This window comes from Linepithema humile, chromosome 8 (assembly GCF_040581485.1).
Source record: "Linepithema humile isolate Giens D197 chromosome 8, Lhum_UNIL_v1.0, whole genome shotgun sequence".
NCBI lineage: Eukaryota > Metazoa > Arthropoda > Insecta > Hymenoptera > Formicidae > Linepithema > Linepithema humile.
Genome location: NC_090135.1, coordinates 6,278,269 through 6,292,437, shown reverse-complemented (window position 1 = coordinate 6,292,437; position 14,169 = coordinate 6,278,269). Strand labels below are relative to the sequence as shown.

General features: G+C 27.8%; 1 protein-coding gene across 3 annotated transcripts; it reads left to right on the top strand.

Annotated features, from left to right (window-relative positions):
* The first annotated feature begins 458 nt into the window (after window positions 1-458).
* On the top strand, window positions 459-13,809 carry LOC105679426 (thyrotropin-releasing hormone-degrading ectoenzyme-like). Of its 3 annotated transcripts, none has more exons than XM_067360380.1 (12): window positions 459-3,146; window positions 4,062-4,579; window positions 4,946-5,392; window positions 6,900-7,062; window positions 8,526-8,652; window positions 8,893-8,974; window positions 10,741-11,105; window positions 11,409-11,683; window positions 12,172-12,359; window positions 12,511-12,837; window positions 12,975-13,044; window positions 13,223-13,809. In XM_067360380.1, the coding sequence occupies exons 2-12, from the start codon at window positions 4,089-4,091 to the stop codon at window positions 13,358-13,360; spliced, it is 2,673 nt and encodes an 890-aa protein (XP_067216481.1). In that variant the 5' UTR covers window positions 459-3,146; window positions 4,062-4,088; the 3' UTR covers window positions 13,361-13,809. The 3 variants fall into 3 exon arrangements, with proteins under 3 accessions (XP_067216481.1, XP_067216482.1, XP_067216480.1); XM_067360381.1 differs by having other exon boundaries at window positions 459-3,150; XM_067360379.1 differs by having other exon boundaries at window positions 459-4,579.
* The last annotated feature ends 360 nt before the right edge of the window (window positions 13,810-14,169 follow it).

The window sequence follows — 14,169 nt, the reverse complement described above, 5'->3', positions numbered from 1 at the left end:
ATAATATAAAATAAAATATTTTGAATATTTCTATGCTTATGCAAAAACAAATTTAAAATATCAGAAGTTGTAGGACGAAAAGTAATATAAATATTTACCTTTATTTGATTACATGGACAATCTGAGAACAGAGCTGTCATACATAAATTAAAAGTTGTTTCTCTCATATTATATGGTGCGCGATTCTTCACTATTGGAAATCGCCGATATATCAAACTCACAACTCCTTTAGTTAATATGTATTTCTTGATAATGAAAGTACATCTAGGTTTCACCTAGAAAAAATCGCTGTTTTTCCGAAACGCTTAATTTATAACGAGTAGCCAAATATGATTTCTTCTACTGATTCGATGATAAAAAACTTTCTTGAAATTATTGTCGTTTAACTGGTTGTATTTTTGGATGAAGAATATTGCTTATTTAATGTTGTAAAAACGCATTTCATGCACGGGGCGCAATCTTACACTGTTTTAAGTAGATCGAGGCAGTCTTAAACAATCCGTAGCAGTCCTGCAACATCTATAGCAATTCAAGAAATCGACAAATTCGAGATCATTTAAAACAGGTCTCGGAATTATTTCATCTTTTCGGCCGATTCTCGTGGTATACACCTCCTTTCCTATCTTTATAGCGCCGCTCCTAACGTTCGGCGGCGCTGGCCCATGCGGCTGCCGCGCGCGAGGTAAGGAAAGAGAAGGAGGCGTATACCACAAGAATCGGCCGAAAAGATGAAATAATTCCGAGCCCTTATCTAAAAGAAAGAGAAATTCGACGGACTAGACAGATGGAGCGGTAGTAAACAAATTATGGAGCACATCTCTGACGATATCTTTTGCAATAAACATGATTTGGTCAATTCATGTTTTTAATTTGCTGGTTTTTAGTTTTCCGTTTAATCACGCAAGACAAATGAGCAATAACGAACCTTGCCACACATTTGTACACAATCACTAAACAGGCAGCAATGTTTTGGTATAATGCTAAGTTTACACTAAAGTTTAATTTCTTCTTGTAATAATTAGTTTAAATATATATGTATATGTATATTTGGTATTATTATTTGTTATTAATATTGCGTAATGTAATGTTCATACAAAAATAAAATTTTTATTTTAAACGGCAAACAATTTAGAAGTTTACAGTTTGAGAACCAAAAACGCAATAACACAAATAATAAAAAAATTTTAAAACATTAACAAAAATTTATGTTTTTATAAATGTTTTATTACAGATAAAAAAACGATTATTTAATTTTTCTTTTATTCTTATTCTGCTTTCCTCTACTTTATATTAAATCAATGTGCAGGTAATGATTAAATATCATATACTTTCATTAGAAAATGATTTGAATAGACTTTGTGTATTAATTAGAAATTAATTATTTTGGGGATTTTCAAAATTACTTTTATTGTATCTCATAATTTATAAAAAAATTTTAAAAGTGAATATTTTATCTTTGTATTGTATAGGATGATTATTGGAAACGAATAAGCGGAACAAAATCAATTCAGTTTATTTGATAGAGGAAATCAATTTTATTACCTATATATCTAGTATAAAAAAAGTATGTAATAATTAAGTAATTAAAATATACACTACCGCTCATTAATTTCAATACACCACCCAAATCTTTTGAGGGTACACTGCACACCACCAAGAGAAACCTTCTCCAGGCGAGCAATTTCACGCAAACTGTCCTGCATTTCTCAAAGCGACTATGGCAGATCGCTTTTCGATTGATAACTCCTTCTTGGGAGCCATTTACGAGACCACTTTACACATTTTCACAAGTTTTCACAATATCACAGTACAAGGCGAACACCGGAGCCCTTTCACTGTGTATGTGTTGATAAATGGGTTTCAAAACAGCATTGGGCGTGTATCTGATCACTACGAGAACCTCGTAACCTTGCCCACGTATTTTGTTTATTTCCAGGGATCTGACATTATCCGGCTGTTAATTTCGTTTCTTTGAAAACTACAGTTTCCAAAAATTTTTATATAAATAATATTTAAATACGATGCATGTGAGTGCTGAAAGTGTTTTTAACAGCAGGTGGACTCATTTCTGTGCAAAATATACGTATCACGTTCATTCTTTACAGAGAAATCAACAAATCTGGAGTGTATTAAAATTAATGAGCGGTAGTGTACATTATAAAAAAATGCTACAAATCTGTCTGAGCACTTAATAATAATAAATAATTTTGAAATGTTTTTGTAAATTTGCAATTTTATAACAATTGTACGTTTTTATAATTTCAATATAATAACACAAAATACATTTTTACACATTTCTATTGTATTGGTTCTTTTTATTATATTTAGTTTTCTAAATAATACCGCCATGTCAGTAATAAAAAATAATTACGATACATTTTTAATAAACAGATAAAATTCAAATTGTTGATTACTTCCCTAAATTAAACATTTTAATTTAATATCTTAGATTTAAATATAATAGTTATTTTGATATCTAACAGAAATTTTTAACAGATACGATAGCAATCATTACATATTTATGATTGGGGGGGAAAATTGTTTCTTGCATTTTTAATTTTTTTCTTATAAATAATAGTTTTATTGCTTCCGTAAAACGTGAAAACTATTAATGTAAAATATTAATATTATAATACATTAAAATTCAACTATTTATTTTCAGTTTAGTAAATCTCTCACACTTTATTGTTGTGTATTGCACAAATTTATATCATTAGATTTACAATCTTAAATTTCTGACTGCATAATAACTTAATACAATTTTTCACGCAAAATTAATATTTTTTATAAATTTATAAATATTATTTAACAATTTTGTTTGTCAGCAACTAAAAACTATACAATTTTGGTTTTTAAATGTATATTTAACTGATTATGTATCTTAATTTCCGCGTTCCTCTATAGTAGACTAATAAAGTGTTTTCCTGTTGGGTGACCTGTTAGCAACTGTTTGCGAGACATAACATATATATTATATCAGTTACGAGTGTGCTTCTCAGTATTCGGCGACTTCTCGGGCAAATAGAATCACAGTTTGATTTATATACCTTTTGCATTCAGATTTGCTTATAAAGTGACGTTAATTGTATTATTCTTACAAAATTGTGCATTTTTACGCAACATTCTAATTGACAATTTTAATATACGTAAGTAAGTGACAAGAAACTAAGTATTTCTAATTCAAACTATAGAAAAATTTATAAAGCATGATAAATACAACTTTATTTTCTTAAATCTCTTTCTGTATAAGTAACTGTATCACTAACTTTGTTTTTTACTCTTTCATTTTTTTTTTTTGTACAACATAAGTCTTTTCATGTGTAATGATTAATTATCATTGTTACAAAATGCAAATAATTAACTGTGTATGTGTGCGTTCGCAGCTTGCTTACATGTTTTCGAGAATGTACATTATAATTGATTAGAAATATAATATTTTAACATTTTAATGTTTCTCGGATTACTAGCGAATTACTTTAAGTTATCGAATTACTTTAAGTTATAATTTCATCTTTTTTTATATTCTTGTATTGCAAAAAGCATTTTTAAATATTCAATATATTTTAATGTGTTTAAGTATTTAACATGTTTTGATAATATTCTATGAAATTATTCATATATATACAAACAATATTACTATCTTTCCAAATACTATCAGAATTTTTCACGTTTCTTTCATTATATCTTACACTAAAAGAAAAGAATAATAGCAGTAACCATAATCAGTAATGTTTTTTGGTGTCTACCATATTTTTCTAAATGTTCTAATTACAATATATGATTGGTTATATCTTTGGCAATATACTATACGTATAAAATTATCATTGCTAACATTATATTAACAATTCCTTTGAAATTAAGTACCGTAACTATAATTATAATATCGTACAATTATTGTTCAAATTATCACACTTTGCTCTCATTGTATAATATCATTGTTTTTCTGTATTTTTTAGTGTAAGTTACTGTAATCGTTTTTATATACTTTTTTCTGTTATATTAAAATTAAGAACTATGTGTTGCAAATGTATATGTTTCATTGCCAACAAACATTTTTTCAGAACCTTTTTATGTAAAGAACACTAAATATGATATTCCGAAAGCTTTTAACAAATAGCGAAGTAATGTTAATCGTTACAATAGCACTTTGCACTGCTATCGATCCCGAAAATAACACTGCTGTTCATTACCATTTATCGGATTTAACACCAGTTATAACACCATTGCATTATGATGCCAAAATAAGATTTAGTTACAAAACAAATGACATTATTGGCGAATGTAATATAACTATATATATTGATCGTCAAACGGAAAATATATCTATGCATCCAGTGACCTTCGCTATATTTAAAATTGATTTGTATAAAGACCTCCAAAATGAAAAAATTTATATTCCAAATTATTCATTTATTTATGAACGGAGCATGCTTACGATTGATTTTACCAATACGCCAAAATTACCAAAATTTTTGTCACCTGGAAGATACACTTTAATAATGGCATATATGCGTCACATAAATAATGACAAGAAATACATCTCTGCATTTTCATACTCTAATAAAACTCCGGATAATATGTGAGTAAAAAAATATTTGAAACAAAATTATACTATAAAGACTATTTTTGCTAATATCCTTTTCAAAAAATATTTATTAAAAACATTTATAAACCAGATGACATTCTGAGAATTGCGTATTACTTAAAATAGACATAATAGAACTCAAATGAATTCAACACTGCATTTCAAATTTGTTGATCCTAAGATGTAGAAACATATGTTAAATTGGTACATTTGTAACAATCGGTACAGTGTTATAAAGTATGATTCAATTTTAATGAAATCCAACATTTCTAGTCTATTCTTTATAGTTTATCTTTAATCGATCCTTGAGTATAATTATATTGAAAATTTTATATTTATCATATTGTTAAAATATGATAGATTAAATGCGACAGGTGTTGATGTAATGACTGCTCAACAACTATTCCCATGCTGGGACAAGATAGCATTTAATGCCACCTATAAAATTTCTATCAAGCATCATAAAAATTACACAGCCTTATCAAATATGCCTGTACAAACGACAGAAGATGATGACAAACGTGACATGATGTGGACACATTTTGAGAAATCACCTTCAATATTTATCAAACATATAAAGGTTGTAATAACTTCATTCACTAACAGTCATACTTCGGTTGCAAACGTTACATTTTGGAGTAGAAAAAACATTACAGGTTATTTATATTTAGCGAAATGTATTGCCCAACAAGTACTATACTTTTTGAAATGTGAAAACAGTATAGACAAATTTACAAAAATAGACTATGTTGCATTATGGGATAATCAACACAATACCACTGAGACATGGGGACTAATTTTACACAGGTAATATTCAAAACTAAAATAAATTGATCAAAAATAATTATTAAATAAAAAATATAAAATTATCGAATAATTTAATTTTGAAACTAATAGATATAAATTATATATTTTTATGTCAATATATAAACTAGAAAACAGTTAAAATCGATAGATTTTTACTTGCGTCACATTAAGAAGAGATCATTATTTTTAGTTTAGTTCAAAATTTGGGATATACCACTTCCGAATGACCCTACCCCCCGATCAACTTAAAATTTTACACAAATTCTATTCGATGTAAGGAATAAAATGCGCTCAAATAAAATGATCCTAACTTCGGAAAATAAAAAAAAAAATTAAAAACAAATTTTTCTTTCAATATAAGTCAGCATTTATCGACTAAAATTGATTTTATATGATATATACAACATATACTATATCATAACCACTTTAAATAAAGGCATAAAAGGTCGATATTCGAATGTATCGAAAATTTCGAAAGTCTCGAAGCGTACTGTTAGACGCTTTTCCGCGACGCTGATGGTTATCTCGATTATTCTGACAGTTTGATAATATATATAATATATTATATTACATATTTTTATAGTATATATTTTCTAATAATATATATAATATAGATAGTAGTTCTATTCAATGTGAAAAATCCGAAGCACCGAGAGGTAGACTTTGCTTTGCGCGATAAGTGGGTTTGCAACTTTTCACGCGAGACAAGGTCTATCCTCTATCGCCCGGGGTTTTGGATTCCAAACATTGAATAGAACTACGATCTATATTATATATATGTAGTATATATCATATAGAGCCAATTTTAGTCGACAAGTGCTGTCTTATATAAAAAAAAAATATTTCTTTCAATTTTTTTTTTATTTTACTAAGTTGGAACCACGCGCATTTTATTCCTAACATCAAATAGAATTTATGTGTAAAATTTCAGGTCGATTGGCGGGTGGGGTCATTCGGAAGTACACCTAAAATTTGAAACAATCATTCTTTACGACAAATCAGAACTTAATTTAGTTTTAGTTTTAAAAACATGTAAAATAACTGTGTTTTAAGTTACACAAATAAGGTGACTGCAATAGAATCTTTCATTACATCAATCATTTCATCGAAAATTTATCAAATTTCTTGTCTTCCAAATTCTAATGTTCTTCTCTTCGTGAAATTATTTATGTAAAATGTACATAATTTCTCTTTTCCAGCTTTTTGAAAAGAAGTCTGTATATGACTTTATAAGTAAACAGTTAATATTACATCGCTTCATGAGCAAAATAAATTGCAATATTTAATAAAAATGCATAATAAATAAAATTTGTCAAAAATCATATTATTTTCATTTATTATGAGATTTAGCAAAAAAATATTAAATACATTTTTTTTAAATTAATTATAAAAAATTCTTGCGTAGCTTTGTAATAATTTGTTATAACTACAATATCATGACTTATTAAATTGTTTAATTACGGCAAACATAGCCGATAAACTTTTCATATTTGAAATCATTTTTCAGAGAAGTTGATATTATTTATGACGAAAAATCAGATCCCGTTGGGCATAAATTGAAAGTGGCACGCTTTATAACACATCAAATAGTATCTCTTTGGTATAATGATGTGTTGCTGTGGTCAAAAAGAGGTTTTCTTACATTTCTTGCAACGTTTATCTTGAATCAGGTTTTAAATTCTTATTATTAGTATACTACATTTGGTAAATATTTAGATTTGCACGATCAGATCCAGTCGTCTTGGCCTTGACATGTTACCAAGGTCACATGTTCTGAGTAACAAGAAAAAAGTTTTAGTCATCACACATATTTATTAAAAAGTTATTAACGAAAAAAGTTTACAGAAATAAAGCGTAATTTTATAATACCATCTATATTTAATAGAAAGAACTCTTATTGTTAACAGATAAACATTAAAGTAAACGGGAGAGGAATGTGCCTCTCTCTCTTTCTGCATCTTCGTCCCGAGAACACATTATCCCCTATCCAACTCCTATACATTTCGGAGAATAGTTGAGTGCAGAACGTTTTCTTCTCTTATATCTTCGGACTTGTTTATAATAATTATTTCTGTATTGCAAAACAAGTGATGACAATCAATAATGTATGTGTGAGTATATATGCATGTATGTTTTTTTTTTGACACCGAGAGCACATAATTCCTCGTAGTAGTGCTTGAATTTGATACAAATAATTGATTAGATTTTCAACACTGTATATCAAATAAAGATATTCATGTAACAACATATGACACTATGAATTTGTAACAGAAATTGCGTACTTTTCATTAACTTGCTTACTTTATATTATATTTTCTAATATAAGTAAAAGGAAAACATTTGTTACATTTTCTTGGCAGAAAAATTAGAGGAATATTTATTTGAAGTGCTAATTTTGATTATCAATAACTTTCTATATTGTTCAAAGCTTTTAAATGAAAAGTAACAACTAAAACCCATACCCATTCAATTTGCGACGTTTAAATAGATAAATCTACTAAGAGTTTGTTCTATTTGATATACATGGTGTTAGAAAACTACGCTGCATTCATTAATCTTCTTTTGTTAATACGTATTTAATAAATAATTTATTTTATGATAAAAAAACAGCCGAAAAGTTTATTTGCAACGATCAGTTGTGCTGTATTGCTTTAAATCAGTGCTCGGAATTACTTCAGTTTTTCAGCCGATTTTCGCGACACACGCCTCCTTTCCTTTCCTTACGGCACGCGCTGCAGCTGCTCGAGCCATCGCCACCGAGCGTTAGGACGCAATCCGATTAATGTTAAAAAATTTGATCAAAAATATTTTTTTCCTCAATAGCAATAGTACCACATGGGTGACGTGGAAATTTATTGAAATATTTCCACATAATAAATTTAAAAACAAAAAAAATATTTTTAACAAATTCTTAAAATTTTTAATGATCGAAGGAGAAAAATTCAATATTAATTGGATAGCGTCACTCCTAACACTCGGCGCCGCTGGCCTTAGCGGTTGCGTTGCGCGCGATAAGGAGAGGATAGGAGGCATGTGCCGCGAGAATCGACCGAAAAGCTGAAGTAATTCCGAGCACTGCTTTAAATTATATATTTTTGACTAAATATTTATTTCATTATTTTAAATTTTTCAGATTCCTCCGGATTATGACGTAATGAATTTATTTATTGTTGAAACACAACGGGAATCTTTTCTCTATGATACTCCTTCTAATGCAATTGAAACGCATTCACTTAGCTATCTTCTAGATCATGTAAAACGTAAGTTAGGAAAATATAAGTAAAATCTTGCGAATGATTAAAGTACAGATAATTAAATAATACTATTGAATAATATGCAAACTTTCAAATATTATAAAAGAAAATATAAAATTACACACAATTTAAAATACAATATACTGACATACATAAATTTTATTATAACAAAACATTTATCTAAACTTTTAGAAAATATATATTTCAAAGTACTTGACAAGCACACTATAATTTTAATTGTTTCAGCATCAAATATATGGCGCATGTTACACCAGTTGACTGCTAATGTGTTTTGGACTGGTATCCACACATATATTAATAACAAACAGTAAGGAATATTTTTTTATCTCTTTTGCTAGATAATAATTACAAAAATTGAATGTTAATGAAAAATAATGTATGTATTTAAAATTCTAAAATTCAAAAGGATAAATATAAACTGCTTCAAACCTATCGAGTTATCTTAAATCTACAAAACTGTAAACATAAAGTTGATTTTTGAAGGAAAATTACCAAAACCAACATACCATTTAGTTTTTAGAAATTATCTCTTACAATAAGTAAAAAACTCAAAATATTTATTTATATATCTACTAGATACTGCCTTTTATTAAATGGTACTAAATTTTTTATATTATTATTTCTAACATTTAAGAAATTAACGTTTTTCTAAAACGCACACAAATTGAAAATTGTATCCCAAGACAGACGTATCTATAAAAAAGTGTAGAACATGTTGGAAATAGAAAAATATACTGCAATAAATTGTTAAGTATTATAAAAAAATTGTTTAATATTGCTAATAATATAGTAATGCCATTTTCTTTTGGTAAGACATTTATAAAAAACTAGATAGTAATAATTCAAATCCTTGTTTTTAAATTGGAATTTATTAATGTCAGTTTATATTAATTTGCATATCAATAAATCGTCCACGTTGAGTATATCGGTTTTTGATACACTTTAATAAAATCCTCCAAATTCTATCGCACCGAAAAGAACAATAAAAGTGATAGTAAAAGTAAAATACTTTTAGAAAGCGATTTGTATATAAAATAAGTTGATATTATTAAAAAAGACAATTATTGTTATTTAGATTACATTCGCCAAAATAGTCATTAAAACAAATATTAAAGCTTAAAAAATTTGATATAAGCTAATTTAGTATACGAACAAACGGGGAATGTACAAACCAGTGGCGCATTCAGGATATTTTTTTGGGTGGGGGGAGGGGTTTAAAATTCACACATAAAATGAAACAGTATGATCAAAAGTCAGAATAATTTTATATTGCACACTAAAAAATGTAAAAATGTTACATTATTTAATAAAAAATACAATTTAATTTTATAGTAGCATAATTATAAATTGATAGAGAGTTTTCTTGGTTTTTCTCAAATAATTATTTAGATTAACTGGATTGCTTAAATAATCAGAAAATTTGTCTATATTGTATATATATATATACATATAACTGCTAGATGTTTCTTAAGTAACTTATTTAAATCCTTTCACAATATAAATATCTTAAAGTAGATATTATACGTTCAAACAGCAGTATAGCTGAAAAAGCTATCACAATTATTTGTGTGCAAAAATATTGGCGTGAATTTTGAATTATTAAAATTGTGACTATAGTTAATAACAGACAAAAAATACAAATGTTTAAACGCATTTTCTTTAACTACAGATTTTTTACTCTTTGCTGTTAAGTTAATAAAAAAATAAGGTATATTAATTAAATTTTGTGAGGGGCTTTAATCGCCAACCCCCCCCCCCCCCGTGAGTGCGTCACTGGTACAAACTATGAATTTTAAGTGAATCTACTAATTGAACAGATCACGTTTATATTACATATATCAGTTTCACTAAAGCGCAACATTTCAATTCTAAAAAATATGTCACTGTAGAAATAAGTTACTTTATTTCGTGACCAGCTCCTGACTTATACCGAAGTATGAATGTAAAAATACGTGAGTGGCAGCGAAAGTGTTAATATTTTAGTACAAATAATAATTTTGAGTTTTGCAAACAAAAAATTTTTGCTAAAAATTCGCATAGTGTATATTATTATAAAAATTTTTTATTTTACAGATATAATCAAACAAATAATTTATGGAACATTATGCAAATTGTCTTACGTACGTATCCAGATAATTCAAGCGAATCTTTTATAAAAGGATTTATATCTGATAAGATAGCGGAAAAATATTATCCTGTACTATACGTGACACGCAGTTATTTGAAAAACTTGACAATATTCGAATACCTCAATTTTGATTATAATGGCGAGGATACAGAACATCTCTCAGCATTCGTGACATATACAACAAAATCAATCATGAACTTTCAAGACATTTATCTTAATAATTCGTTAAGGATAGCACCACAAGGATTGGAAACATTATCGGGAATATTGGATAAAGATGATTGGATTATAGTCAATTTACAAAAAATAGGTAAATGTAAAACATTACACTTATTATGTTTTATCTTGATATCTTTTTGCTTTTGTAATCTTATGCACCCTAATGCTCGTGACACATGCACTTGCACAGTTGTGCATGTCACTCGTAAACACAAATTCTCAGACTATTCGTACATTCTCACGCTATTCGCTCTTACAGTTTTTTATAACAAATTGTTCAAAGCATTTTATAAAAAAATTAATAGGAATTGTTTCACAAAAAGCGATATTAGAAATTATTTTATGATAAGCTATATCAAGAAACTTTAATAATAAAAACTTTTTTTTATAATAGGATACTATCGTGTTAATTACGATACTGAAAATTGGCGTAAACTTGTGCAATACATGAATTCTACGAAATATATCAACATACATGTTCTTAATCGGGCTCAAATTATAGATGATGCTTTTCACTTCTTCATACATAAACAAATTGATTATGTTACGTTTTGGAACATTTCTGCATTTTTGTCACGAGAAACGAATTATGTGGTATGGTATTCTATGTTTAAAGCTTTTGAACATATGACTGTTCTGATTTCAATTAAAGATGCTAACAACGTAATGGTAGGTAATAGCAAATTTCTATAAAGATTGCATCAAAATATTATTTGTACAAGGTGCTTCAATACAATCTGATGTCCTTGTAATGTCATATTCTTCAGCGATTTCTAAACTAAACTTCCTTTTAGCAAAATTTTGTTCAAAGATTAGTTTTTGAGACGTAATTGAAAATAATTCGTTGCTTGTACACACGTGAGTCCGGCACATCGAGCAAGCACGGACTGTGCAACACATCATAAGAGAAACGTGAAATACTTCGCAGTCACAGTGCGTGTAAAATTCGGACAAAATTTTGCAAAAAAAAAAATCGTTTTAAAAATTGCTCAAGGATATGATATTTCAAAAACATCAGGTTATTTTGAATCGTTTTGTACATAAAGAAAGTTAAAATAAATTTATACGTGTATAAATACACATACATATCTTTTATAAATATATATATATATATATATAACAATAGATTGAAATTTATATTACATACCAATTTTTAGGAAAATATGAAAAAAATATTGAGTGGAGTTCTGGATCGAATAAAATACGAATCACAACCATACGAAAGCGATCTCATCGAATGTTTAAGAGAGGAGGCCGTAAAATGGGCATGTATTATTGCAAACAAAGAATGCAGAGAAGTAGCCAATATGCAAATGACAAGAGATCTATATTCTGAAAGTGGCATGTAAGATGTTGTACAACCACAATATTTATATAAACAATTTCTGTTGCATTATGTATACTTATATTCTATACATCGAATACTGTATTAGATGAATTATTTTATCATAAAATGAGCTAAATTTTTGTATGAAATATTTTTTTTGGTAATGCAGTTTTGTAACGCAATCGGAATGGAAAGAATGGATGTATTGTAATGGTTTGGTGTCAGCGAACAGCACCATTTGGTATGACGTATGGAACAAATGGGCAGCAACACCTAATGATATAAAATTTTTAGAATACTTAACTTGCAGTGAAAATCCTGCAGTTATTTCTAATTATCTGCTGGTGAATTCGATTAATAATTTTTTGTTACAACACAACAATACACGTGCTCACATATTTCTTCTTACCGTTGCGAGGCATGCAAGAAAGGATAAAGTTTGCGATTTTATTTTACAAAATCTCATTGATAATACATTTATGTTCATCTCCAACACGTAATAATAATTTTTTTGTAATTATATCTCTATATTTATATAAATAGTGGTTATATTTATAATTTTTATTCACCAGCGTCTTTTTCATTCTTATTGCCTTTTTAAATAACAATATTTATCACTTTACTTTTTTGCAGGCAAACCGACAATATTGCAACATTAATTGTCATTATTACGCATCAACATGCTGTAGAGCAATTGAATAAGGTATATTTTTCTAACTGAAATAACACTCATTTCTGAGCTATTTAAAAATTGAGCTTATTTTTATTTAATTTTTCATGTCATATCTCAACTGATTATCTTTAATCAGAATTTATGCTCTTATAAACTGTAGTGCGAAAAAATTTTAGGTTATTGATATTATGGAAATAATTTGTCTTAGATATCTGTATTCGTAAAAACTAAATTAAAAGAAGAGCGACTAGTTGATGCTGTTGAAAGGAAAATTAAAAAACGAATAGACGAGTATGGAAGACAAGTTACAAATTATGGGCTCCTCGGTCTATCTCGGTTTAAGTAATATTTATTTAATTTAATTATTCCTTCTCATACTGCAAATTTTTGTTAGAGCAGATATTTGTCTTCTTTGATTCACAATAAATTATAGAAAATTATTTGACAACTATAAATGTTTTATACCTAGCGAGAAATAACTTTTCGAATTGTCGAGTCAACATCAACACGATGCAATATCGATGATTTTGATGTCAATTAGACATTGATTTGACGTCGATTGATAGGTTATTTCTCGCTTGGATAGTAAAGAAAGAATTGACTCCGAGGTATAAAATATGTCTGGGAATGTATAATGTAACTCGCAAGAAAATAATTTTTGTCAAAAATAAAATAATATAAAATAAAATATTTTGAATATTTCTATGCTTATGCAAAAACAAATTTGAAATATCATAAGTTGTAGGACGAAAAGTAATATTAATATTTGCCTTTATTTGATTACATGGACAATCTAAGAACAGAGCTTTCATACATGAATTAAAAGTTGCTTCTATCATATTATATGGTGCGCGATTCTTCACTATTGGAAATCGCCGATATATCGATCTCACAACTTCTTTAGTTAATATATATTTCTTGGTAATGAAGGTACATCTAAGTTTCATTTAGGAAACCTCGCTGTTTTTCCGAAACGCTTAATTTATAACGAGTAGCCAAATATGATTTCTTCTACTGATTCGATGATAAAAAACATTCTTGAAATTATCGTCGTTTAATTGATTCTATTTTTGGATAAAGAATATTGCTTATTTAATGTTGTAAAAACGCATTTCATGAACGGGGCGCAATCTTACACTGTTTTAAGTAGATCGA

Excerpts from the sequence above, each read along its gene's own strand:
- LOC105679426 (XM_067360380.1), top strand. The coding sequence starts at position 4,089 with ATGATATTCCGAAAGCTTTTAACAAATAGCGAAGTAATGTTAATCGTT. Across the intron at positions 5,393-6,899 it reads TGGGGACTAATTTTACACAG|AGAAGTTGATATTATTTATG; the intron begins GTAATATTCAAA and ends ATCATTTTTCAG. Across the intron at positions 13,045-13,222 it reads CTGTAGAGCAATTGAATAAG|ATATCTGTATTCGTAAAAAC; the intron begins GTATATTTTTCT and ends AATTTGTCTTAG.